Source organism: Camelus bactrianus, chromosome 20 (assembly GCF_048773025.1).
Source record: "Camelus bactrianus isolate YW-2024 breed Bactrian camel chromosome 20, ASM4877302v1, whole genome shotgun sequence".
NCBI classification, from domain to species: domain Eukaryota; kingdom Metazoa; phylum Chordata; class Mammalia; order Artiodactyla; family Camelidae; genus Camelus; species Camelus bactrianus.
The window spans coordinates 10599630-10627072 of NC_133558.1; the positions used below are offsets into that span (position 1 = coordinate 10599630).

Here is a 27443-nt window from a genome sequence, read left to right on the forward strand (position 1 = left end):
CTCTGTCTATTGAAATGTTGTTCCCTTCCTCAGTGACAGGTAATGCCACCTTTCTCATGTCCTGTATGCTCTCATATGTTCCTGTCCTTTTTCTGGGCCATCCATCCTTTTCCAGTGTCAGATGCTGTTTGGATTAAAGTAGCTCTGAGCCCTCATCACTCTTTCGAGAGATCCTTTTATACAAAGTTAAAAGTCACTTTGCTTAGATGGAAAAAGAAAAAGTCCCTCTGAGAATCAATTCACCAGAAAGACACTTGGGGCTTCAATGCCTAAAACTCAGTCGCAACAGTTAGGGATGCATTTCCCAAAATAAGACTTCGCACAGTTGTGAAAATTCAGACAGGCATCTTGCCAAGTATCCTGCGTACCAGCTGAAGAATCCACAGGGCAGTGAATTGTAATAAAAAGGGCTATTTTTGCATTCCCAGACTCCTGCAGTGAAAGAACATGTACCATTTTCAAACCAGATGCATCCTCTGGTTTTTAGATTTTGTCGCTTCTTGGCTTATGTGTTTATTCTCAGGGCCACAGCTTTATGTTCTGGAAAGAAGTACATCCCAGTGCTGTTGGTCCATAAGGGTTCTTCTGCCCTTTTATGTGTCGGGAACCACGGAGCCCAGGGTTGGGTACCCAGGTATCTTCTCAACTGTGAGATGACCAGTGGTTCCCTAATCCTGGGTCCCAGGGGTTCCATAGAAGTTCTTCAGGGCTCTGACAAATTGTAAACAACAGTAAAGATTTTTAATCAGCCGAGAGAGTGTTTAATTGGTTATTTTTATGTATTTGGGTTCTCTGTAAGATTTTGTTTTGTCATCCCCTGAAATGTTCAAAAAGCCCTGACTAGGCAGCCTGAAGTCTCCTGGAGCTCTAAAATCATGCAGTTCTGAACCTTCTGATGCTATCAGCTCCCCCAGGGTAGCCTCGGGTGTCCAGTTCTGTGCTCTTGTTAATAGAGAAGAAAGAAAACCTGGAGAATACTCTAGCCCCCCAATTTCAGGCTTAAAGTAGATTCAGGGAATTGATCCATTGTTTTTTCCTTTGTCCCCTGGCTGGCTGGGGGCTTCAGAACATGCTCACTCTTGTGTTCAGGTGTAGAGTGCGTCCGTGACTCATCTTTGTCCCACCGGGATCAGTTCATGATTGCAGGCTGTGTGCTTTCTGTCCCAGGCAGGGAACGTGGTGACGGGAGAGATGGTGGAAGAGCTTATTCTTTCCGGAGCAGATATCATCAAAGTGGGAGTTGGACCAGGTAAGACTTGCTGGGGGCACCGCAGAGGTGGTGTTGTGGGGAGGACTGGGGTCTAGGGCTGGGGGTGGGGGGGATTGGAGATGCCCAAAGGGAACCAGGAGTGATTCATCACAAGTTTAAAGCACATTTCTGTTGGAAGTATCTTTGGGTGCCTGCTCAGAAGAGGCTCCTGATTAACAACGTCACTGTCACTGAGCTGCTTTCTGATGTTCTGAATGAGCTCGAACCCGGTTCACGTGCGAGGTCCCGGTTCCAGAACATGAATGGGGAGGAGAAGAATGGGGTTTCTTGAATGATACTGTTCACCCTGAAGGGGAAGGAGAGGGCTGAAGAGTCCGTGGGGACAGTTAGTGGCCACGAATAGCTCAAGTTTATGTGGATGTTTGAGGGACCCCACACGTTGCAAACAGACGTGCAGCTGTGAGGCCACGTTTGAACTTGCCCCATGGCCCATGCAGTTATCACCTTTGGCTTCTCACCGTCTCAGAGTTTGCTGCATCCTCCCGCGCACTCGCTCCTAGGACTGCCACTGGCATTTCGAGCGGAGGAATGGGATGGAACCTTCCACCCTGTACCAGGTGGCTCTGTTTTCTCTTGGGGCTGATTGCTGGCCTTCCCCTTTGGCCAGACGGGAGCCTGAGCTTCCCTATTTTTTAAATCCTTCATTGCCATGTTTTAAAATTCTTCCGTGCATATCCATTATTAACCAAACACTAAAATTGGAGAAAAGGAAAGGAGAAGATAATACACTTACAGTTGGGAATGAGAAACAGCAAAGATTTTTTTATAAATATCGTCTGGCCAAAAGACACTACCAAAAAAGGCAGCAAACCATGAACCCGTTTGAGAAGAGTCTGCGGAAAAGTGCTGCTGGGAGGCAGGAGATAGCGTTTGTTGTGACCTGGCACAGTGGTCAGCCTTGAGGGACTAGGACGTAGATGACAAAAGGGCCCTGTAGGCTCGTCAGAGTGCCTAAGCTTCTAACACACACGGAGGTTTTCAAGATGGGGCTTTTTCTGTTGCCACTCTCCTAAGCCAATCTGTGACATTCTGAGCAAGAGGAGAGACAGCTTTGGTCTTTACTGAGTGTCCGTCATTACTGAAAAGCCACGAGGATTTTAAGGCCCAGTTCTGGCTTACGGGGCGCTCTCCCCACACTGAGGATGGGCTGAAATAGACCAGGCTTGTGACAGAGTCGAACAGGCTAATCATAGACCAGGGAGACTCTTTTTTCCCCCCAAAGCAGAGTGTGCACCATCCCCTGTTCAATCAGAGACACCTGGAGGGTCTCCTGGCTGCCGTGGTGCTGGGGCGCGGGCGGTCTTGGCGCTGAAGGAGCTCTTGGTGTAATCTCGCGCATTCAGCCTCGTTTCCTTCATGTACATCCTCTGTGTGTACAGTCTCTTCCCCTGAAGACTTACTGCCCTTCTGCTGTGTGCCTCCCAGGCTGTCTGTTTAGAAAAGACGTGACGAAGGGGAGTGAGAGGCCTCCCCTGAGCCTGATGTGTTGGAGCCACTTCTGTAAATTGACTGGAGATGTTTACATCTCACGAATTCTTTAGAGCGAAAACACTGAGTATTCCATATCTAAATGACAGCGTTTAAAAAAAAAAAAAAGGTTCATTGTGGAAGAACTCCTGGGAACTGGGAAAAAGCATTTAAATGTCCCCCTGCCGATCCCCAGGCTAGGAGGAAACGGGTACCCCGTTTCTTCTTTCAACCTGTCACAACCACACCCTCGCCCACGCCTTCCCCCGTGTCTGTGCAGAGCTCTGAGGCCCTTGATTTCCCTTGAGGATCTAGCGTTGAGTGGGAAACGGGAAAAGCCAGGTCTGAACCAGAACCAGGGGTTATAAAACTCCAGTTGTGCCTCCACAGTATGCATCTGGGGCAGAGCAGGGCTTGGTCAGGAGAGAAACTCACTGGCCCCAAGATAGTGAGTGACCACGTTGTAAGGATGGACATAAAGTGATGGGCTCCACCCCGTGGCTGGGTGCGGGAGAAGGCCTCTCCCCTAGTCCTGGTTTTCCTGCTGGAATCAGGCCTGAGTGTAGCCAGGGTTCTCTGTCCCTAAAGAGCCCCAGGGAAAGTTGGAGGAAGCTGTGAGGCCATTGGTGCTGGTGGGGAGCAGGAGACGGACCTGCCCACAGGTCTGGTGGGAGTGGAGGAGTTCACACCCAGCTTTTACACTGGCCCCAGGGCGCCCTGTGGGCGGTACCACCAGACACCCCGGGGGGGACTGAGTGAGCGGTGAAGCGGTGGAGACGGGGACACGGGCGACTCATTCATTAGTGAGTTCGTTCATTCTTTAGTGACTGTGGATAGTGCCCCGGTTACACACGAGGCTCTGTTCTCAATGCTGGGTCTACAGCGATGACTCTCCATGCAGCTCACCACCCAGCAGAGAAAACAGACCCTTGGTTCTTACACAGATAATTATTTAAAATTTTTTTTTTTTTTTTTTGAAACGAGTGCTGGGAGGAACAACTTCCCTGAGGCAGTGACATTGAAGATGAACCCTGAAAGATGAGAAAGTGTTGGCTGCATCAGGGGTTGGTAGAGAGGGGAGTGCTCGGACAGAGAGAACATCGTGTATGAGGATCCCTGGGGTGGGAGGGACTGGCCCTGCCGGGGGAGCTGAAAGGTCAGGGTGGCCGGAGCGAGGTGAGCAGGAGCCAGAGGAGAGGAGGTGGGAGAGCTGCTGGATGTTCTGGAGCTTGATCCGGGTGATCTGGCTGGGTGCTCCCTGGTTGCTGGAAGGGAGAGGAGAGGCTTGAGCAAGGGGACCGAGGGGACATGTGCTAGAGATGTTGGCACGACTCGGCTTGGACCTAACTGGGCTAGGACTCTGCAGACGGTCAGCCAGGACTGGAGCTGACTGTGGGAAAGGCGGAGGGCGAGGGGCTGAAGGCAGCGAGGTGGCTGGTGTGAGTCCCGCAGTGGAAGCGGACGGGGTGGGAGGTGGACTTGCAGGAGCCTGGGGAACAGGAGGACAGAGCCGAGGGAGAGGGCAGGGCGGGAACACCGCGCTGCCGGCTCCCCTTCCTCGGGGGCACGCTAACATCTCTTATGTCACAATCTCCACCACAGCCCTACAAGGGCAGTGCTTTTATTTCCATATTACAGGTGAGGCACTGAGGCTTGGGGAAGTTAGTAATTTGACACAAGCTGAAGGGCAGGAAGGCTCAAGGTAATGGGAGGGATTATTATGGGGAAAAGGGAAGGAAGGTGGGAAAGAATCAGAGGCAGCAAGTGGGAGCTGATGTCAGAGGGGAGAGAGGCCGTGACAGGGTGTAGGGTGGAGTGTCCTGGACATCAGCATGGGATGGTGATGAGGACCTGAAGGGACACGTGGCCAGGTGGTGGTCACAACCACCTCCACTGAGCTGCAGGGCAGCCCCATCCTGCCCCCGTCCCCACCGTGGAAAGTTCGCCCCCAGTCAGTCAGTGCAGGGCTGTGTGACGGTGATGGAGGCTCAATTTGTGTCACATTCTGCTCATTCATAATCATCTCTCTTTGGGGTCTGCCTCTTCCTCCATCCAGGTTCCGTGTGCACCACCCGCACCAAGACGGGGGTGGGTTACCCCCAGCTGAGCGCCGTGATCGAGTGCGCAGACTCGGCCCACGGTCTGAAGGGGCACATCATCTCCGTGAGTCTCCGAGCCTGGGAGGCCTGGGGCGGGGGGATCTGGGAGCCTCTTGGGACTTCGGGGAGACCCCTGCTGGTCCCTGGCCACCATTCACCTGGTTGGCATCTAGTGGGCTCAGGAGTGAGCCGGGCACCCAGGTCTCAGAGGTGACATTCAGCAGAGACGTAGACCCTCCTCCCTGCTTTACTCTGCGGCAAGGGAGGCAGCACAGGGGTCAGTTACAACTCTAGTCAGTAACAGCTTGTCGTGGTGGGTAGCGCGATGGGAGATAGGTGGGCAGTTTTGCAAAAATGAGGACCCACACCTTAGTCTGCCGCGGCTGCCATAATGAAGTACCCTAGGCTGCGTGACTGACAAAGGCAAATATATTCCCACAGTTCTGGAGGCCAGAAGTCCAGGATCCAGGCCACCAGGGCCAGGGGGCCTTGAGGGAAGAGTCTGTTTCAGGCCTCCCACGCTTCTGGTGGGTCCTTGGCTTGTGGCCCGGGACTCCAGTTCCCATGTGGCGCCCCCCACCTCACCACGTACATGTCTCCCTTTGTGTCCAGATTTCTCCGTGTTACAAGAACATCAGTCATGTGGGACTGGAGGCTCACCCTACTCAAGGGTGACCTCACTGGGGCTAATCACACCTGCAGGGGTTGTCTGATGCTGCCAGCCCGTCACTGGTTACTGTAGTGAGCGCAGATTCAGTAGCACGTTGGGGGCAGAAGGTGGATTTTTGTGGGTTGAGGAATGTAGGGGAAGGAGGTGAGGAGAGGCAGAGACAGTGGTCTTAACCACACTTTCAGGAAGCTCCTGGAAGGGCAGCACCACAGCACTCAGACACTGAATGTTAAGGATTGAATGTCAGGTTAAAATCCTCAGTTTATCTCTAATTCTCCTCCACCTTTACCATCGTGACCTTCACTTAAATAGTTAGCACATCTCCCCTTCCAGATGAGATGCTCAGAATAGGACAGAACGTGTCAGGTAGAATTGGATGGGCTTGGACAGAGCCGTGGCTTCCACTCATGTGGGTGACACAGACATACATATATATTTTAAAATTCGGAAGTAGTGGCATATTTTTAATGGCCATATAATAATGGACTCATATTGAATACAGGAGGTTATTTTCAGTTCTCAGGCCCCATCCCAGACCTACTGAATCAAACTTGGAAGATGAGGCCCAGGAATCTTTTAACAAGCCTTCCAGGTGAATCAGGTGTGCTTTCAAGTTTGAGAACCACTGGCTCCCATCCACAGGCCGGGTCCGTGGACCAGAGCCGGGACCGTCTGCTGGCACTCGGGGAACAACTTCTCTGAATTTGTCACTTAGAGACAGTGACAGTCCAGGCTTCTGGTACTGATGCTCTAAGGTTGTTTTTCCATTAATGGTGAGAGATTTCCTGGATGGAGTTAGAAGTTCACTTTGTAGCCAGAAGACCCAGGGAAGTTCGCAGACTTACATAAGTTCTGCAGCCTTGACTTCAGCTCATTCCTTCTAACCAGCTGAGTGTCTTGGGGCCCACAGCAGCTGCTTGCCCCACTGTCCTTTTGTCTAATGGAGTTTCACAAGCGGGCCTCTCCCACTTGCCAAGAGTCCTAAACCCACTGGAAACCCATCAACTGGTTAGTGCTGCCACTTTGTCCAGTTTCCTTCCAGCTGTCTCATTTTACACTCGAGTTGCTGGATTAGCACATCTGTTCCACTGAAGTTCAGAAGGAGGTCAGAGCTATGGGGTCTTCCAGCAGGTACTTGCCAAGAGGCTAGAGTGGAACCAGGTTTCTGTTTATTGTGGCCGACGTGGGCTTCCGAAGGCAGAGAGCTGAGACATTCAGGACACCCCCTGTGGAGGTGAAGATTAAGGTGTGACCAGTTAATTTTGTCTTGTCATCTGCTAGGGACATGACACAAAGGGGAGCATTTTAAAGGTGGAAGCAGCTTTAGAGGAAGCAATGGTGGTCATGCATTGAGTGTCTACCATCTTCTGGGGACAGTAGATACATCATCTCTAACCTTTGGAACAACCTGGCAAGATAGCTGTTATCTTTGTTGGATAAGTGTATTAGGTTCTCCAGAGAAACAGAATCAGGATATGTGTGTGTGGAGAGAGACAGATTTATCATAAGGAATTGGTTCATGTGATGAGATGGTTGAGAAGTCTCAAGATCTGCAGGGTGTTGGCAAGCTGGAACCTAGGGGAGCTGATGGTGGAGTTCCGCTCTGAGTCTGGCAGCCTGAGAGCCAGAAGAACTGGTATTCCAGTTGGAGTCAGTGTCCAGTGTCAGTTCAAAGCCAGTCAGACAGGAGGGATTCTCTCATTTGGGAAAGGCACGGCCTATTTGTTCTGTTCAAGCTTTCAACTGCTTGGACAAGGCCCACCCACATCAGGGAGAGCAATCTGCTTTACTCGGTCTGCCGGTTCACCTGTTAATCTCATTCCCCAAACACTCTCAAAGAAACACTCAGGGTAATAATTGAGCAAATATCTAGTAGTGACCCAGTCAACATGACAATAAAATTAACTACCATACTCAGTGAGGAAACTGAAGCTTTGAGACCTTAAGTAACTTGTTCAGCCCCACGCTGCTGATGGGTGGCAGAGCCATCACTGAAACTGAGGTCTGTTCAGCTCCAGGTCCCACTCCTCTGCTTGACTGCCCTCATTTAGAAAACGTGGAGACTCCAGGGCAAAGGGCTTGCTGAAGTCACCAAGAGTGCAGGTTTGGCCAGGGTCTTGGGTCTGCTCCTTTCCAACCACATTGCTGTGGCAGACTTTAGCTTAATCTGTGCCTGTAGCTCATCCCTTTCCCCACAGGGTCCCCAAGCACGTCCTCCAGTGGAGAGATCAGAGTCAGTACCCAGAGAACCCTGAGAAAGGGGAGGGATTTGAACGACCAGATGAGTTCACTGTCCACTGATACCCAAAAAGGGCTTGGACTTTGTAGTGCATCATAAAACCGAAAAAAAAGTTCTCTGGTGAGGACCACTACCATACGTTTACTCAAGGCCAACATTTTAATCAGTGCGTTTTATAAAGACTTAGAGAGCATGCTTCACAGAGGTCAAGTGGATTCAGAGTAATCCCCACCCTCCTCCTTGTCTGCACCCAGTCATTAGGGCTCTCATCCCACTGACCCCCTGCAAGGAAGGAAGGATTGATCAGCAAATTTCCTATAATTTTGTTGATTTAATTTAGTAGTTTAGGAATTGTAAGACCATTTGTTGGAAGGATCTAAAAAAGTCATTCAAAGAACTTAATTTTGCTTGAGGCTTGAAAAATTCCCCAGCCAAATAAAGTTAGCCTAGACAGAAATATAAAGGAAATAAAGATGACTAGAGATGCCTTATTAAGATAACCACTGCTAATATATGTATGCTTCTGGACATTTCTAGAGTTTATTTAACCAAGGTTCTAATCTTGTTCCTCCTTTATTATAGCTGTGTGACCTTAGGCAAGTCACTCAACCTTTCTGAGTCTCCCTCTTTGTTTTCCCCCACATACAAATTATCAGCTTCAGGTTCTTGTGGAGTTTGAATAGGAAAATGAAGTTTGTGACAATCCCTGGTCCATAGTTGGTGCTTGATTCGAAATCCCTCTGCCTTCTGCACGCTTGCTGTCACGGCCCCTTCTTTAGGGATGAGCAGGTATTTTTAAGAATGGGAGGTAATGCTGACAATTCAGATCGAATCACCACTCACGGTATGGTGCCTTTTCTATGTTAACACTCTTGCAAAACAAAAGTAACCCTTGGAATATTTGCACATTGTTTTCTTAAAAACTCCCTGTAGCTATGCATGTTCATTTATGAAAGTAAACGTGTGTCTCAGATTGCAGACGGTTTCCTCCTCAGACCTCATCGGGGCCCCATTGCCAGTAACAGGTAGCAGCCTGGTTGTTTGTCCCCCTAGTACAGAAGCACAGTGGGTCTGCGTCCCAGTAACCTTGCACTGGGTCCCTGGTATTGAAAGTATAACAGCCCCCCGCCACCCCTATCCTGGCTGAACCGTGCCTGGCGGCGTAAGATGACAGGCCGTCCTGCCAGGCCCTGAACCAGCCAGGGGGGCCCTGGCTGGGCAGAGTGGGTGTCAGGAATGTGTGTTTGCGAGGTACTGGGTACCTTACAGGAAGGTGACTAGGAGACACATGGAATGGCTGGGAATATAAAGGAGTGAATTCAGTGTTCTTTCTGGCTCTTAAAATACTTCAGCTTTTGCGCTAAATAAATCTCCCCTCACATTGGGCGGTGGGGGAAGTGACTATTGCGTGGTTGGAAGGGGGACATCCAGTGGCTGGGCATGGTGTGTGAGGGCTGGCGGGGGACGAGCTTGGCGGCTCCCGCTTCCTGCATCCCAGACAGCACATTGATGCCCGCTGGAGGGCAGGCAGTGGCGTGCTGGCCTGAAATGGGACGGAGGGGGCCTGGGGAACAGAAGGTGCCATGTTGAGGGGAGTGTTGGGCCTCCGCTCTGAGGGTTGTGTGCCTGGCTGGGGGCTCAGCGAGCGGGTATCAGCGACTCACGCCAGGGGAGGGGGACAGCCTGGCCCAGCTCCCACTGACACCCTCTCTGCTCCTTCCTCTGCAGGACGGAGGCTGCACGTGTCCAGGAGATGTCGCCAAAGCCTTTGGTAAGTGGCCGCAGGGGAAGGGGATCCCTGCGGGGCTGCCGAGGAGGTGGGACCCTTCGGGAAGTTCAGGGCCTGTCCTGAGTTTCCTCTCCCTGGATTTCCACCCACATTGGCCCAAATTCTGGCATCCGTTTGGCTCTGGTTGGTGGCAGAGCGCACTGAGTGCCCCCAGGGTAGATGGAGGGTGACATCCTGCAGCCCAGGAGGGAGTGATGTCATGGCCTAGAAGTCACAGCTGAGAAGGCTCAGGGCACACGTGGAAGAGGACTGTACCCGGTCTGATGCCTGGAAACTTCAGCCAGGGTCTCGGGGGCCTAACTTGGGGAAATCCTGTGGGAGGGACAGGAGTCCCCACGGCTGTTTCTCACCAGATGCTGAGAAGCCTATTGCCCACCAGGGGGCAGTAGCGTCTGGCTGTGGTCGGTGTGGCTGGACCGCGGGGCCCCAGCCAGGTGTTTTCTTGAGGAAGCACTGGGAAGTCCAGCCTCTCAGCCTGCTCCGACCTGTGCCTGTCTCTTGTCAGTGCTGCCGCACAGCCGGGGACTCCCAACTGTGAGGTGGGGGATGTGCGTACCTGCAAAAGGCAGAAACAAAACTACCCCTACCCCCGCCGCCCTCCTTTCCTGATGCCACAGCCAGGTTTGCTGAGGGTGTATTTCTGTTTTTCAGTGGAGGGAAGCTTTCTGCCTTGGGCATTCCCCAGGGATGCCAGTGGTTCCGCCCCTTACCTGTGTGAGGTGACGCCTGCTTAGTACTACTTTTTCTGTTTGTGTCTATGCCAGAGAACGCCTTTGGCCTGGACATTGGTTCGTTTTTGAAATTACTTTTAAAGCACTGATGGTGACAGAGGGAAACCTGAGGCAGTGTTCTAGCAGCTGGGTTTTATAGCAACCCTGGAGAATGTCCAGGGGACTGGGGCCCCAAGAGGCAAGCGACAAGGTGAGGGTCCCGCAAGCAGGGGCAGAGCAGGGCCCCACGGGACTGCTGCTGCGTGAGTGCGTTCTCAGCCCTGTTAGAAGGCTCATCAGCCAAGGGCATGTCTGCTGTTGATTTCTGAGCTGCTCGCACTTAAGACTGACGGGGGTTCCACCTCAGGCTCCCTGCTCACTGAGCACACTGCGTTCCGCACAGAGTGGCCTTTGGACCCATGCTCTGGCGGCTTTCCCTCCCCGGCTCCCCTTCCAGAAGTGCAGCCAGGCCTGTGCCAAGGCTCAGTGGAGGGAGAGGACCGGGTCAGGGAAAATGCTGGTCAGGAAAGGACACGAGAGCATTCAGAAATGAAAATAATGGGAAGCCATGTCAGAGCATCGTTTGCGTGGCTCTGGGCTCTGTGTTCCTGCTGTTTACAGCTGCTCCTGGGCTTGAGGGCAGCAGGAGGCCTGGCCGGACACCACGCATCCCCTCCCCTCTTACCCTCGTGGCAGGAGGCCGAGGAGCCAGTGTTTGTGTGAGAGACCCTGAGGGGAAGAGTCTGCAGAGCTTGCCACCAAGTAGAGAGGTCCTGTTGTGCCTCACCTGCCTGACTGCCAGGCCCGGGGCCAGCCCCGCAGAGCCCGCCTTTCTGTAGTGCTGAACGGAAGGGACACCCCAGAGTCCTCTTGTAAATATTTCAGTGACTGCAAGGAAGCGGTCGAGGCCGCATTCCAGGGGATCCTGTGTCTGCTCCTTTGTCCTGCACGCCGATCACTTAACGCAGTACCCTGATATCCTTGCATTCTCGCTGTGAACCCCCCCTCAGTCTCACTCGGGGAGAAGTTGGGGTCATTTCTTCCTTTCTAGTCAGTGGAGAGCTTCTGCACAGTTATCCGCAGACAGGATGATTTCTGTGTCTTCCACAAATATACACTTTACTTTCCTGACAACCAGTTACTCCTTGTCTGCCGCAACCCATGCACTGTGACAAACACTGAGGAGACGGCCGTGAGCCAGCTCTGCTGTCCCCACTGTTCTTGGTCCCGGTCCAACAGAGCCTACAAAGGCAGCCTCGATATTGCAGCCTCCCCTGTACCTATCCTGCAGCTCCATGTCATTCAGTGATTAATAGGAGGTATTTTATACTCCGCAAGTCAAATGTTTATCACAGCAGAGGTGTAAGTAGAGTTTTGCAGGTTGTACATAGATATCTATACACACACACACATATGCACACAGGTGCTGTCCTTCAGGCCCAAGCTCTAGTGCAGGAGGTTGTCTCTCCTGTGGTCCTTTCATATTTACACAGAGTATGAGTGCTGAGCGCCTCAGGTAGACCAGATGGGCGGTGGGGACAACGCAGAGGAGTTACCAAGTATGAGTTGGGATGAGCTGCTGAGATGCTGCCCAGTTCTTAATGTTTCTGTAATTTTGAGAGAGACCTCTGGCAGGTGGTCAGAAGGGCTCATCCATAACCACTAAGGACTGTCCACAGGAAAAAAAAAAAAAAAACTGTCCAGCGTGTTAGCCGCCAGCTTCCAGCAGCACTGTTCCACAGTGTTCAGATTTGTTGCTCAAGTGTCCAGTGTCCATCTCCCTGTACACGGAGGCGTCTTAATTTTTTTCTGAAGGGGGAGGTTGAGCTTTTCTCTGACTATGGCCAGGAGGAGGGAGGCCGAGTTGGCAGCACTTGGATTTTTCCAGAGCTGATTGTCTCTGAGCTCTTTTCTCTGCTTGCTTTTGTCCCCCACCACTGTTGGCCTATAGGAGCCGGAGCAGATTTTGTCATGCTGGGAGGGATGTTTTCGGGCCACACTGAGTGTGCTGGAGAGGTGATCGAGAGGAACGGGCAGAAGCTCAAGCTCTTCTACGGGATGAGCTCCGAGACAGCGATGAAGAAACACGCGGGCGGGGTCGCAGAGTACAGGTACGCGGGGGCTGTCACTGGTGGGGTCCCGTTCCCCTCGCTTCTTACGGAAATGGTATGGAAGCAGGTCTCAAAAAATGAGTCTGTTTATAGGATAGACTATGGGAGGGAGCTAGAAAACATGTCTTGCCTCTTTCAAAACAGCCATGATTTTTATCCAGGTAGCCTTTGCAGTGTGTGGGGCCCTCGAAGGGCAGTGTGGTACAGAGGTGTTTGGGGATGAGACGGGACTGGAACCCAGCGGTAGGTGAGGAGGTGGACTCCTGCTGGGGACCGTCCGGACTTCCAGGGGGTGGGTAGGAACGTCACTGCCTTGTCCTTCTGACAGTCTGTGCGGAGCCGGGGACCAGTTCAGGCTCCAAGAGTCAGGTTGAACAGTGGGTCTCCCACTGCCTCTGAGACTGGTGTGGTCGAGACCACCGCATGGAGCTCAGGCCTTTCTGGACCCTCCACCTGCCGTAGCTCCTGCAGGACTCTCACCTGCCTCCAGGCTCTGACAGTTGACACAGGCAGCATTTTTAGCCGTTTAACGATGTCGCTCCACAGAAGGGGTGCTCTCATCTGTTTGTCTGTTTCACTTCCATTCTGACTGTGGTGCACGTGTGTGTAAGAACGTCAGGACAGGGTCCATCCACTGCCCTGCCTGGCTCCGTAGAGTCTGCCGTTGCTTCTCAGCAGAGCTGGCACTGATGACGAGCTCTGCAAAGTAGACTGGACAGGAGGCCCTGCATCCTCAGAAGGATGTCCACTGTGAGGGGGCTGGTTGCCTTTCCCCAGGAAGCCTCAGGCCCTGGGATGGTCAGCCCCCACCCCAGCTGATACCCTCCCACACTCAAAAGCTTACTCTGAGGACATGGCATTCAGATGCATTGGGTAAGGTTTGAACCAGGCTAAAGGTAAAAATCTCAGCTCCATGGAGATTTTCAGGCCGGCAGGAGGGAGGTGTGGGGTCCCCCACCAAAGTTCTGTTCTCTGGTTCTGTGAACTGACTGCAGCTCTCATTTCTCCCCTCTTCTTCTCTCGGTGGGGAACCTCAGTGAGGATGGTGTTGCAGGGAAGAGGAGCAGGGCCCTGCATTCACATCTTCATCCTGGAAACTTCAGACAGAACAAGAGGGACCCCCCCCCTTCCCAGGCGGCCTCTGAAGGCCCTCTTTCTCCCAAAAGTGATGGAGGAGGCTGTACAGTTTGTCAGGGGGCAGAGGAAGGGGTTTACTGCCTCAGTTCCAACCTGGCCAAGCAGCTTAACGCTTTACCGGCAGCCATTGTCACCGGTCAAGGGCCTGTGTACGGGCCCTCCGTGCTGCTATGCAAGTGGGGCCATCGGGCCAGCCAGGGGCTCTGCCTAGAGTCCATTTTCTGCCCACCAGCTGTTGCATCCGTTCTGGGTTCTAAGCAAAGTAGGCAGGGACGGCCGGACCAGGCTGTGGCCCAAACAGAAGCCACGGAGCTGACGGAAAAATCATCTCCTGTAATCTCCGCCAGGTTTAGACAAAACAGAAAGTGGAAGATACGGAGTATCAAGACTCAGTGCGGATTCGAGTCTTAGGAAAGTGCTGAAGGAAGCAGTACCTTAGTCCACAGCCAGCCTGAGCCCTGCAGGCTGCGTCCGTGTTCCCTGTCTGTCTCATTCTGCCTCCCTCCTACCATCTCCTCCTCACCACCATGATCCCCTCCTGAGAGCAGTTCTCCTGCTTAGACCTTATATTTAAGTAAGGCAGAGTTGTGTATGTTTCGCTGGTTCCTGCCCAGTCGTTAACCGCTTGGTGCTCATGCTGTCCTTGGGAGACAGATCAGAGCCCTTCATTTTACAGGTGAGAAGACTTGAGCATCAGTGATAAATGACTTGCAGAAGGTGCCATCACCCCTTAGCACAGAGGCAATGATGAGGATCTGGGTAATGTCCAGTAAGCCCCAGACATCTGTCTTCAGTGAACTGGCCATCTTTTCCGGCACCTGGGTCTGTGTTGGTCTCTGGTCACAGAGAGCAGTGATGCAAGTCACTTCGGGGGTGGCCGGTGAGCTGGGTGCTGTAAACCAGCCGCTGGTCTGGCTGATGGCCTAAGTAGCTGGATTTCACTTGAATTTAGTCTGGCAGGTGTAGATTTCAGTGCACAAGAGTTAACACCCTTTTGAAATGCTGGGGAATGAGTTTTTGATGAAGAGATGCTGTTTTTTTCAGTTGAAGAGACCAGCTCAGGAAAGCTGCAGAATTTGGTTAACTGTAAGAATTTCTAGATTGCCTGGCCCTTAGACAAGGGCTGGAGTTTTCCAGCGATTGGAGATGTCCTTCTTGGAGTGCCCCTCCAGAAGCAAGTCCAGACCCTGCCTCCATTTTGCCGGAAGGGGACCTGGTGTGGACGCGAGCAGTGGCGCTTGGTGGCCTTGGGAGGAGTGGGAAGAGGGCTCAGCGAGGACAGTTAGACAGGGCTTAGTGCCCCTGCCGTGGGCCCGGCCTTCTGAATTTCTAAATGTGCCCCTGAAACTGTGAAAGATGCTTACCAAAGCCCTGAAACCTCCAGTGTGGAGAACGTCCTTAGTTCTGCCCTGGTTCCACCTTGCAGGGACCCCACGCCACGCCCACGACGATGGGTGTAGTGACTTGTGCAGACGCAGGGAGGTGAGCTGGGGGGGGGGTGTGCCCGACAAGGGGCCGGGCACGTGGAGCTACTTATCTTAGTAGTGGAGGTTTCCGTGGTCCGTTTTATCCATCCTTTCCCTGTCTTGGTCATCCCGTGAAGTCACTGTCTCATTGGAGAGCTGGCAGGGGGTGCTCTGGGCTTGTCCTGCTGTAGATTGGGGAGGGCAAGTAGGAGAGGGGTGGTGGGGGTCCTTCAAGGGTCTCTTCCCCAGTCCAGAGGGATTTGGGGCTCTGGGTCAGTGGGAGGTTGGTGTATAAGTGAAGGCAGGAGGGGAAGGTGGGGCACGCTGCTGAGTGTGTCACTGTGCAGGGTGACAGGCATCGGTCTGTGACTTCTTCGTTTTGGTGATGGAGACTTGCCTTTCCCTGGTGCTCTGGGCAGCCAGCAATGAGGTCGTGCATTTTGGGCAGAGGAACGTGTTTACCTGAGATGCTGGCGTGATCAGCCTGGCGTTGGTGGCGGTGCTGGGCTGGCCGTGGGGCCAGAGATGGCTTTCAGCTGCCTGGTGCCCTGGGGCTGCTGCAAGTTCTACAGATGGACTCCTCCTGGCTGGGTTTTTGAGGGAGGAGAACCAGATTGAAAGAGAAACCTCCTTTTTCTTCCAGAGCCTCTGAGGGCAAGACTGTGGAAGTGCCTTACAAAGGGGACGTGGAGAACACTATTCTGGATATTCTCGGGGGACTGAGGTCGACCTGCACCTACGTGGGGGCCGCCAAACTCAAAGAGCTCAGCAGGAGGGCGACGTTCATCCGGGTGACCCAGCAGCACAACACCGTGTTCAGCTAACCTTGAGGATGAGGTGACGTCTGGCTGGTGGAAGCTTCCACGCACGCCTGCTTTCCCATCTCTCTCCTTCTGTCATGGCAGTTTCCAGCTGCTCCAGGTGGTGGCAGGCTGCCTCCGCCTCCTCTCCCGCCACCCGGGGGCTGTGGGGCTCCCCCGGTGCCTTTCCGGGGCCGGGAAGCCGGGCACGCACTGGGGCAGCGGTCAGAGCTCAGCTGCCGGGAAGGCATGCCTCACTGTTAAAACTAACACTCGCACCTTTTTCTTTTCCTTTTTTCTTTTTCTTTTTCTTTTCTTTTTTTTTTTTAAGAAAATGGTTTCACTTTAATATAAGGCTACTATCTTAAGACTTGCTTGAGTGCTGGAGTTTGCATTTGCAGGAACCCAGTTGTAAGGGGGGCTGGGGGAGGCCACGGCAGAGTAACCGGTATCCCCTCCCTCCAGAGTCTGGTTGCTGGAAAAGAACAAAAGCAATTGACCGGACAAGTGAACTTGAATTGTTTTTCTGAGGATGCCCCCCAGGGTGTGGTGACATGTGTCCAGCACCTGCCTTACACGTGTCTTTTGGGAACAGATCCTCTGGCGCTGTGTTTGGGGCTGCTTCGAGGAAGCGGTCGTGGTCCTGGGTTTTCGTTTCGTGTGTTTTCCTCCATCTCTTCCCTCTCCCTCCTCAGTCCCAGCTTGTCAGGCTGGCCTCTCTCCTAAAGAGATGATACATTATTTTGAAGTTCCATGGGGTCTGTCACTGAACGACCCACCAAAAAGTTGGCAGGTGGAATCCCACTGAAAAGCAGCCAAAAACCTGGACTTGTGACTTCCTAAAAGGCATTAGTTTAAAATCCGAGGCAGAGCCATGCCCTTGTCACGGCTGTTAGTACTTTCCCAGGAGGGACCACTGGGCACTGCTGTCTGTCAATCAGTTCCCTGACTGGTGACAATGGTACTTTCTCGGAGAAAGGACCCGTGACTTGGTGGGAATCCCACTGTGACCCTTGTTTAAACAGTAAACACAGGTGGGTTAAATTTGAGTAACAGGACTGGGAAGTACATGCCGGCCAGGGTGTTTTACTTCATTTACTTCTAAAGGAGGCCAGAGAAGCAGATAAACAGGCATAAACTTTCTTTGAGAAGACAAGCGATGGCCCTGGAGTGGTGAAGGGCCACGTGGTCCCACTGTGTGATGCCAGAGTAACTGTCTCATGTCCACGGTGACCTCCGCCGCACGAAGAATCCAACCAAAGCGTCACACTCCAGGAACTGAACAGGTCCGCATTTAGTCTAAGAGTACATTCAAAGATCCAGCAACTTGAACTCCAGTGTAACTTGAACTCCCCCAAATCCATTCAGAATAATTCTTGTAGAAACATGAATGTGGCTTCATGTTTGAGATGAGAGTCGAATGGATGTTGAGCATCAAGCGCGATGTTGCTGGAGGCACCCCACCTTTCCTGTTCGCTTGTCTGAGGTATGAGCCCCCTGCTGTCCCTGTGGGAGATGTGTTTTATACTCGAGCCCTTGAGTTTGTTTTAAAGAGATTCTTCATTGCAAAATAAGGGAGAGGAGTGAAGGAGAGGAAATCCTTTCCAATGGGCCAGCAGCAAGTAGTAAGGAAACTCCTAGAACAGCGTCCTCCATACTCCTGTCTCAGCTTGGGGTCACCAGTGTCCCGTCCTGGCATCAGGCCCTGTTCTGCACCCCGGTGAGCAGTCCTCTCCACGGTGGCCTAGGCCTGCTTGTCCATCTGGTGCAGAGACAGCAGACGATGTGCTCTTGGAGTAAGGCAGGTCCCTCTCTCATCCAGTTTTTACGGAAGTGAAAACATTAGTTTTTGGCTTTTGCAATAACTTGTCAGGATCATTTTGAAGCAGAGGTTTCCACCTCTAAGGCTCGTCACCTTTGCAAGTTCCATCTGTGCCTCCAGGAGCAGTGGATTTGGCGGGCCGGTGCCGGAGTGGCCCTCAGATCTGCCGACTTCAGGGCGTCCTGTGCAGGGTGGGTGTGGGTAGAGAGGAGAGCCAGTGGCTGGATGCCACTCACCTCGGGCTGCCCTGCCGTGGGCTTCTGCTGCAGAGTGTGAAGCAAAGGCTTGTCTCTGACCAGTCTGACTGGTTCAGGCAGGTTGCACAGCTACCGGACCCCAAACTTGTCAGGACCATTAGCATCTAATATTAAAACAGCAGGGAAGCCAGCGATTCAGACTGCTTCGCCAGACGTGCCGACATCTGCCCAGACGGCTCTGGAGGACAAGGAGGGCTAGGGCAGCCGTCTCATCCGGGCTGTGAGGCTCAGCTCATCACTGCTGGTTTACGCACTAGCATTCTCTCACACGCTAGCAGTCACAGGGCATCAGGATCTCAACTCGTAAGCCCTAAGTGGAGCATCTTGTGAGATGTCCCCAAACATACACCTAACCAAGAAGACAGTAAGGGGTTACCCATCTGTCCCTGGGCTAAGTGAAAACTGCATTTAATGCTGAGCGTTCTTGTCCACCTCTGCAAACCTTAACGCTAGAAACCTTAATGCAAACCCATGCATGCAGATGGGAGCAGAGGGGTTCACCTGCTTGGGTCCTGGAGGCATTACTTCCTGGGACAACTGCAACGTCTAAGAGCAGGCAGAGTGCTGCTGAGTTTCAAACTGGCACAAATTTACAGAAAGCACGAATGAACTCTCCACCTTTAGACCACTAACCTGGGTATAGCCAGACTGTACAGAAATGTACTGATAATGCTACCTGAGTCCACGAAGCTGCCAGTACTGTTGAGGAACAAAATCATCTCTTGGAAACAGCCGTGCTGAGCTAGGAGAAATAAACAGGAACAGAACAAGCCAAGACATCAGACGGTGAAACACGCCCTTTATCAGAGTCTCAAGCAGGACTAACCCTCCCATCCCCTCAAATCAGTAGGAGAGGCACCCACCCCCACCACAACCTACCCAGTGATCACAGCCGACTACGTAAGGAGGAGGAATTACCACCCTGTCTTCAGGCTCATCCTTCTCCCAGGACCTGACGCAAGGCGAGGACACGTTTGCAGTTGGCACTGTTATTTTATTAGTACGAGTATACTGAAACAATAAACTTGTACTGGTATACAGACAATTTATTTAAAACAATTTTGTTCAAATTTTGAATCAAACATTGTTTTATTATAATAATGAAATAATTTCTACCTAGAAAACCTGCAAGCACCATCAAAGAAAGGGACCATAAAATTCAATAAACAGACTCGAGTGTATCCTACAAATAGACACACCACGATTAGAAAATAGAATATGAATTCTTCCATTTTTTTAATATTTGTTTTAAAAAAGCTAGTGCAAGTACAATATTTTACACTGGAATTACAGAGAATATGCACGCATATGGAAAAAAGTTCTCCTGTCACAATAAAAGCTCTTAACTATGTATGCACTTAAAATTTTCTTTTCAATAAGGTGCAAAACATCATTCCTTCCCTAGTTCTCCTCTGTACTGGCCATGTCAGTCTGATAGTGCCCTCAAAGTTCTGGTGTCTCTTTTCCCTTGGCCGGTGGGAGGCCTACAGTTGGAAGTTTGGTGGGTAATGATCTGATACTTAAAACACAAGGGTGCCAATCTCAGAGATGGCTCTGGGACCAGGACCCCATGGGCTAGAAATTTGGATTCTGTCTTAAGGACCACCATGAATACTGGCAGGGCGCTACTGAAACCTTTCAGCTGACACTAATTTGGGTTTACAGGGAGCAGTGAAGGTTGAGGAGGGAGAAACCTCCCCCCAAGGCCAAAAGGGCAGTATTCACAGAACCAAATGCACAGGTATCAAGTTTAAGGTTCACTGATGAAAGAAGTCACCCCACTCCTGGACCAGATCATTTAAGAGTAAGTGGTTCGTGTACGAACCAGAGGAAACCTACATACCCAGCTTGGTAACCGCTCAGACTTGTGATTCCGGAGGACAGTATGTTACCTCGGCAAGGATTACTGTAAACAGCGCTTCCAAAGGGGGCCTTCAGACTGGCCATGGAAAAGGAGACAGGCTCATCGGCCATCCAGACAGCAAACGAACAAACTAAAGGGAAAGAAAACTTGAGTGAAGTCTCCAATGATCTGCAGTGGAAGACTGGAGTCCTTTCAGATAAGAAAAGTTATGGAAATTCTTCGAGATTGTTACTGTAGAGATACTACCTGTTGGCCAAATGCACTTAATTTTAATACAGCTGAACCATTTGTACACAAATCATGAGGCTATGAAAACCTGAAGCCGCTGTTCCCTCCCTCCCGCCACAGTTACAGGTGAAGTCAGCTACCAGAAACATTGCATTTAACGGTAAAAGAGGGGCTGAGATTCTGAATTTAAGAATTGGTGGGGGATTTGCTCAATATCCCCACAGCTGTCCAGTGTTTGCTGGCTGGCTTGATTTTTTTTTTTTTTTTGGACAGTATAGGACTCTTCTGAGAAGTTGCTCCACATTTATTTTGGCCTCTTAAAGAAAAAAAAAATCCAAATAAAACCAAAGTAAAACAAGGCATTTCAATTGAAATTCATGTTTTACCCCCCCATTGAAATGAGGTGTGGGGGGCGGGGGAGAGAGGGCTGAACATTTGTGTGTGTGTGTGTGTGTGTGTGTGTGTGTGTGTGTGTGTCCTCGTGATCAGTCCTGGTAGCTAGGATCCCTTGCTATAAACACTTCTTGTTCAGAATTATATTCTTTGGGTTTATTGGAACAGGAAGTGCTGAAAATGTCAAACATCATCTCTGAAGAAAAAGGAGTTGCAATGGCTTAAGAGTTTCAACTAAGAAGGGAGCTCGGAGAAGTACTTTCAGCACAGGAATGAAGAGTATTCTCAAATTGCAGAATACAGAGTTGCTCTCCCTCCGAAGAGGGGTCTATGTAACAAAAACATAGAGGAAGCATAGGTGTAGTTGAAGAGCCTTTTACGTAGTAATTCTTCCAGGCCATAACCATACAAATCTGATCATTTAGACATGACACATTTCTATATACAAAAAAAAAAAAAACCAACATGTAACTTTCAACCTTTATGCTTCTTTGTTTTTACAAACAAGGTATGAAACTCAATTGTTTCAACAGATCCATCTCTTTCAAACACTGAATGAATCATTTCGACATTCATTTTTCTCTTGTGCAATTTTTAAAAACATTACCTGTACTCCTCAAAGTGAGTGCTTCAAAGTTTTTTTTCTTCAGCGTCTCAAATTAGGTGTACATTAAAAAAGAAAAAATTCCCACAAGGTATAGTGCTACAAGAAAAGATCCTACCGGTAAGGTAACATATTTTGAAGCGAGGTCATCTATGTAAAAGAAGCGTCAGCTCCGGAGTAGAGGTGTGCAAACAGTTTGGAGTTCCCCTAGCAACAGAAATGCAACACTGTGGAAAAGAGAGGAAACCAACCCAACACGATGGCATATGCATGTGCTTTATAAAAAAAAAAAAGTATATTCTCTGTATAGTTATTACTGGAGGTGTTCTTAAAAGTCTCTATTTCAGAATTTCTGGGTTGAAAACAAAGGTGGAAAGCAAAGACCTCCATTCCACTTGAAAAACCAAAAAGCGTAATTCCCTTTGCTTTGTCATCACCACCAAGCAAGCTGGATGGGGCCCCAGAGACTGCTGGCCCTTCTTTCACCTGGGATCGTCCCGGGTGACTAGGAGACAGGAAGTGCAAAGGGTTTGAGGAGAAAACAGACCATGGTTTGTTGAGCTGCTTGCTGTTCCTGAAACCGTAGCCATGACAACCAACACAGCTCAAAAAGCCTGGCCTTCCAGCCCCAGAGCTCTGCCGCTTCACCCAGATCTGAAATAGCATGGCATTAGTGTCTTCAAAAGCATTTGAGATTTTTATTTTCTATGAAAGAAATAGGTTTCCTTAGTAGTCACAGGTGGTAAAGGGTCTTGTCAATTGTTTCCTTAAAGAAACAAACAAAAAATTCCAAAGTTACACCACAACAAAAATAAATTTTGGCAACGTATTTCAGTAAAGATCAAACTATGTGCAAAGAGTGGATTTTAGGATTACTAGGAGCTACTGTTCATCTTGAACATGCAGCATTATATTGCAATCTATGCAGTATCTAAGGAGGAATCCACAAGATGCAGGAAATCCAAACATTCCTTAAAGTTGTACAACCCTACTCCAGAACAGTCAAAGTGCTGCTTCCGGACACGTCAGTGTACCACACACACGCCAGCCCCGTCCCTGAGTTAGAGGTGTGGAAGTTTCCGCAGAGTTCCTTAGAGGGGAGAAGGAGGGGTGCTGCCACTTCCCGGTGGGGGAGAGAACCCAACACACTCACCTAACAGAAAACACACAGGGTCACGGTTCAGAGTTAGAAATGGGATTGACGACGGCCACGGAAAGGAAAAGGAAAAACCAAATCATCCGAAACCAAACTGGGTCAGTTGAGAAAACAAAAAATTGACTGACATAGAAAAATGATCCTGAACGTCCAAATGCAAATGCAGTTTCGGATTTCCACTTGAAAAGATTTGAGGTAAGTGGCATCCATCTCTGTATCCCCCCCGCCCCCAATGTGGCCCAGACAAACCAAAAGAATTCTTAAACATTCTAAGGAACAGTCATTGTATATACTTAGAAATCCCTATAAAGAGAGGTTCTTGTTTGTTGGTTCATTATTGGTTTTTTTTTTTCTTCTGTTCGCCCTGACTAATTTCTTGGTGATTGTGTTCCACTGTAAACGCAAAAGGCCTGCTGTTATTAGTTGAAAAATGGGAAACAGTAAAGAAAGAAGAACAAAAGACAGGTTCGGTAAATATTGCAAAGTGGACATTAGTACAGAGGCACATGGCTGATCCTCGTAAGCTGCACGGCACCAAAGAATTTCTCTGCCTGTCATGGTTAGGTCTGCTATGCAGGAGCGGTGACCAAGGCTGCCCTGGGAGCCTTGGGGCTCGCCAACGTCTGCAAACAAGAGGAGGGCCCCTGTCCTCTGGATGTCCTTCCTATTTGAAGAGAAAGCTGCCACAAAGGAGTGGTGACCAGTGTTCACAGGTGGCCCCCTCCACAACCAGTGAACGGATGCTCAGGTCACGCACACCACAGGCCACCACGCTTCCTGCCCATGCTCAGAGGCTCCAAGTCTCAAGGACACAGACCTGAGGAAGGGCCTGCCCAGTGGCGGAAAGGACCGTGGAAAGGGTTGATCCTGGCTCTATTGCTCCAGAGGGTTCCTTAGAAATGACTCCGCCTCCTTCCTCTCCACACTGCACGGTCACCATTCCTCACGGTGACAGGGGAAGGGAAGTCCTTCCCCCACATCCCCTTCGCTGGCTCTTTCTCCAACCAGGCGACAGACAGACACCCAGGGCTCCCGAAAACTCCCTGCCCCAGGACTCAGCATCCGCAGCAGGGGGAACTCGCAGCGGGCAGCTCTCCCCTTCCTGGCTCCTTCCTTCCAGCCCTTCTCTGGCCAGGACAGGAAAGATGGACGGAAGAGGGAAAAAGCCCAAGGGGTCTGAGCTTTCTCTAGAGCACACCGATCAGACTACTGGCACAGGAAGTATTGCACATGCTAAAGAAGCAAACGGGAACTGGAATAAGGTGTAGAAAGAACCGATTAGTTGATAATTCCTATACCTGAAAACAGAAGCACACAAGTGACGATGATGTTCCTATTGCTCCAAACCATGTATGTTTCCCCATTTTAGTGTTGATGTTGTGATCCGGTTAGTTCACTACTCGAAAGAAGCCAAAAGGTGGTGGGTGTTTCTCTGAGTCCACATGAGTTGCTGTCATCAGTGGCACTAATGAGGACAGAGTCTCTGTGGCAGCCCCGTCTTCCTCTTACCATCAAAACAGAAAGAAAAACAGAACCTAGTAATTGCAAGTGCCCTGAGCAGAATATATGGAAGATTAAGCAAGTTCTCTGAACAGAAACGTTTTAAAAAAAAAAAGATACAGCACTAAATAAGCAGTATGACTGCAAGAATGGGTCCACCCAGCTCCCTGCTAGCACACTGAGAGGGTGAGGAAATTCGAAGAGAGTCCAGGACCAGTTCTAGCTGTTCTAAACCCATGCAAATGTTTTTGGTACACCCCAGAAAATGGTTTATAAAAATCATTAGTTCTGGTCAGAGCTAAATGTGGAGGAATACTAGACAGCCCAAATGGGGGTTGATATTAGAATTTTTTTTTTTTAACTTGTGAAGTGGAAAGAGTACTATTTCCAATGCTAAAAGAAAAATCAGGTATTTGTTCAGATTAGTTGTAGCCATTCCAAGTAAGAATATTTAAAAAGGTCTCCTTCCTTATAAAACTTTTTTTTTTTTTTTAAAGCATTTTAAGATGCACACTCAAACCCCACAAATAATAGTTCAGATCTCTGGCAATAAAAGATTTTAAACTGTGAAATACCCTTTCTGGGTTTGTACCAAACATTAAATCTTGATTTGATTTCAGATGGGAAAAAAAAGTCATTCTGAAAATAACATTAATAACAACAACAATAAAGTAATTGTTTCCTTAAAAAAAAAAACTTGCTCACAGATATGTCTTTATGGAAAACTCTCTCAATGAATCTGAAGAAAATTCTCAGAGTTGTCCTGCTAAGACCTGGTTTCATGTGACAGATGCGGTAGAAAGACCAAAATAAATTTTGAAAGGAACATAACCTTATAAAATGGCCTAGAGTTTAGGCAGGTTAGAAAGTAATTTTGCTACATTTATTTATGCTCGTTCAGTCCCCCAAACCTTTCCCACAATGTTATTGGATAAAAACTGCAGGAATATCACACAAATTATAAACTCAAGATGTGCAAATTGCAAGGTTCTTTAAAAGTTCATCTTAAAAAGAAAAACACTGGACAAAAGTGAGTATTCTTTTTTCCATCCCTTTTCTCTCAGTTTCTCTGTCAGCTCTGCATATGCTTTTAATTCTTTCTCGAACATCAAAGTGAAGAGTGCCTCCCGTCAGGCTGTTCTTGGTGGTCATTCATTGTCACATACTCATAATTCACATTCATCCCTTTAAACCACATTGAAACTTTCAATATCTTGCTCCGTGAGAAACTCTGCAGAGCTGAAATGTAGTTACAGTGTTGAAAAAAAAAAAAAAAAAAGAAAGCAACTTGTTTTTTTTTTTTTCTTTTTTTGTCTTTCTTCCCAAAGAGTTTAAAGTGAGATACAGTACTTGTTGAATGATAGACCAAGATGCTTGGTAATAAAGTGTGAACAGCATTTTAAGTGCTTAGAGATAGTAATATAGATGCTCATCTTCAAAATCTAATTCCTCACGTCACACTGGAATCTGAAAAAAGTGGCACCCGAGTTGTCCATAGTCATGAACTATAAACAGTACTAGAGTTAAAAGACAAAAGATTTGCAAACCCAACGCGAAGAGCTTCCGTGGCTCTCTCGAAGGGCAGTTTTCATCTATCTCTTGGGAGCAAAGTCAATGCAATTAACCTGATTGGTTTTCCTAACACTGCACAGAATCCAGAGTGGGTGTTCACTCTCCCCCACCCGCGCCGCCCACCACGTGGAGCGATGCCAGCAGGGGCTGCCCTGCCCACCACGACGCCCTGCCCACATCACTGCACTAGTAAAGCAGAAACGAAATCCCACGGGTGGCAGCTGCTCCTTAAAAAAATATCAGTGCAGTCAGGCCCCATGGGGGAAATATATATCTCTATGATTAAAAGTTGCTTTTATTGTAAAATAATGTTGGAGGAAAAAGAATGTTCTTTCACACGGTTAGCATTCCACCTGCTGTCTGATCCCTCTCTACGCTGCCCTGAATGCAGCTGGGTTCCTGACGTTGGTTTTGCACGGGAGAACCTCCCGAGGACATTCCTCTGGACCTCCGACCCCATGCCGAGAGCAAGAGAGAGGGAGACAGGAGGAGGCGGAGAGAAAGAGACCCTCACTCGCCGTGGCACCCGCGCACCCCTAGACGCACACACGCACGCACTCCCCCGCAGCTCCCTTCCCGCAGAACGTCCTCCCCAAACCCGCAGAAGTCGGCGCCCAGTGGGTGCATCCGTGCGGCTGGAAAAGGCAGGCGCCGTGAAGCCATTCATTTCCACCAGGATGCCCAACCCGAGCCTGGACTGGGGCCACCCCGGCCCCCCGCTCTCGTGGAAAAAGCATATGCACCAGTCTCCTGCCCGACACCCGCTGTAACTCTAAGGACAAGGTTATAACAGAAACCTAAAGTAAGAGGATAACATGTAAATACTGTGTTATTTAGCCTACAGTACAGTAATCTGGATACAAACGGCAAAGGAGGGCCGGACTTCCTGTCCCCGCGCTGCCTCTACTTGCCTACGTTAGAGCGGCCTTCAATGCAAATCTTAACCTCCTGAGAAATGAGAGAAGGCTTAGGAAGAGTCAAAGGTGGCTCGTCTTCCGACTTCTCCAGTTTGCGGGTCTCCGGCGCCGACCACCTCCTCTTCCTCGTGGCCGTGGGCTTGCTGGGTTCTATTTTGGTGAGCAAGGGCGCGGCCGGCAATCCTATTTTTTCTGGAAACTTCAGTTCGCCGTTCTCGGAGAGCATCTGGGCACTTCCCTGATTGATCCCGTTTTCCTGCTGGGCATACCTGTGTCTACCGCCCGCGAGGCCGTCGGTCTTTGAGTGCTTCAGCAGGACGCTGGCAGGATCAACGGGCTGGCCCTTTTTAACAGAGCCGTTCTTCAGGTTTTTGAGGGTGAGCGAGATGCAGACATCCCCAACGGAGAGTTTGGAACACGGCAGGTCAAAAAGCTGGCTGGTTCTCTCCGGGCAACAAGATGACCAGCCCTGTCCAAACACAAAAAAAGGGTACTCTACCAAAACTTCCACGCTGACCTGTGGAAACAGCGAGAGACAGGGACAGGGAAAAGGAAGGAAAGAAATGAAGACATTTTACTCTCTTTATTTTATACACACACGTATGCATAGAAGCTGAATGGAAGAAAGTAAGACTTAGTTCCACGAACCTCCTCCACCAACACACGCAAATGAGGCTCTGAATGTACCTGTACCTGCGGTACTGCTCGTGCCACTTACAGATGTGGGGCAGAAGCCAGGAAAAGTCCATTCGGTATTCAAAATACTGTTTTACCAAGTACCAGCTCTCTGGCTGGTCTCCGTTAAAACAAGTCAATTGACCCCCAAGGATGACGGAACATCTGCTAAATGTTTAGCACCGGGCCGGGCACAGCACGCGACCCAAGCCTGAGGTATGCTCTTGTGCTTTATTAGCTCACTGGATAGATGCTATTCTCCTATATGACAAGGCAAAATATGGGTCAGAGTTAGACTGTATTTAACCTCCACAATGCAGGCACTTGTGGGCTTATCATTTGTGTCCCTTGTCCCCAAAAGAGTACCTGGCACGTGGTTGAAACTGAACATTTATGGGACAAATGAATGTGGACTCTAGCAATTTAGGGGGAGCAGAATCAGTGAGGGCTGGAGAAAGCAGAGAGGGCTTTCCCAGGACCCCAAAGGATGGGCAGGATTTGGAGGGGTTTGAGGGGAGGACAGTGCTGGGAAGAGGGTGAAATGGATACAGCTCAGATGCTCGGCCATCTACATGGTCAAGCCCCAGGGACTCAAATCAGTCTCTTCATTTGTTTGAAAAACAAATATCAAAAATGAGGGACTCTCCCTTCAATAGCTGCCCTTTTCTCCATGCTACCACGTGCCATGCACTGTGAT

General features: G+C 50.0%; 2 protein-coding genes across 4 annotated transcripts in view; one reads left to right on the forward strand and one right to left on the reverse strand.

Annotated features, from left to right (window-relative positions):
- Positions 1-19188, forward strand: part of GMPR (guanosine monophosphate reductase) — a 40783-nt gene extending 21595 nt beyond the window's left edge. For both annotated transcript variants that reach the window (XM_010945692.3, XM_074348136.1), the window contains exons 5-9: positions 1168-1249; positions 4794-4900; positions 9474-9516; positions 12196-12355; positions 15602-19188. In XM_010945692.3, coding sequence (XP_010943994.1) covers positions 1168-1249; positions 4794-4900; positions 9474-9516; positions 12196-12355; positions 15602-15782 — 573 coding nt within the window. In that variant the 3' untranslated portion in view covers positions 15783-19188. The remainder of the gene's footprint in view (positions 1-1167; positions 1250-4793; positions 4901-9473; positions 9517-12195; positions 12356-15601) is intronic.
- ATXN1 (ataxin 1) overlaps positions 18811-27443 on the reverse strand; it is a 217575-nt gene continuing 208942 nt past the window's right edge. For both annotated transcript variants that reach the window (XM_074348133.1, XM_010945690.3), the window contains one exon: positions 18811-26588. In XM_074348133.1, coding sequence (XP_074204234.1) covers positions 26058-26588 — 531 coding nt within the window. In that variant the 3' untranslated portion in view covers positions 18811-26057. The remainder of the gene's footprint in view (positions 26589-27443) is intronic.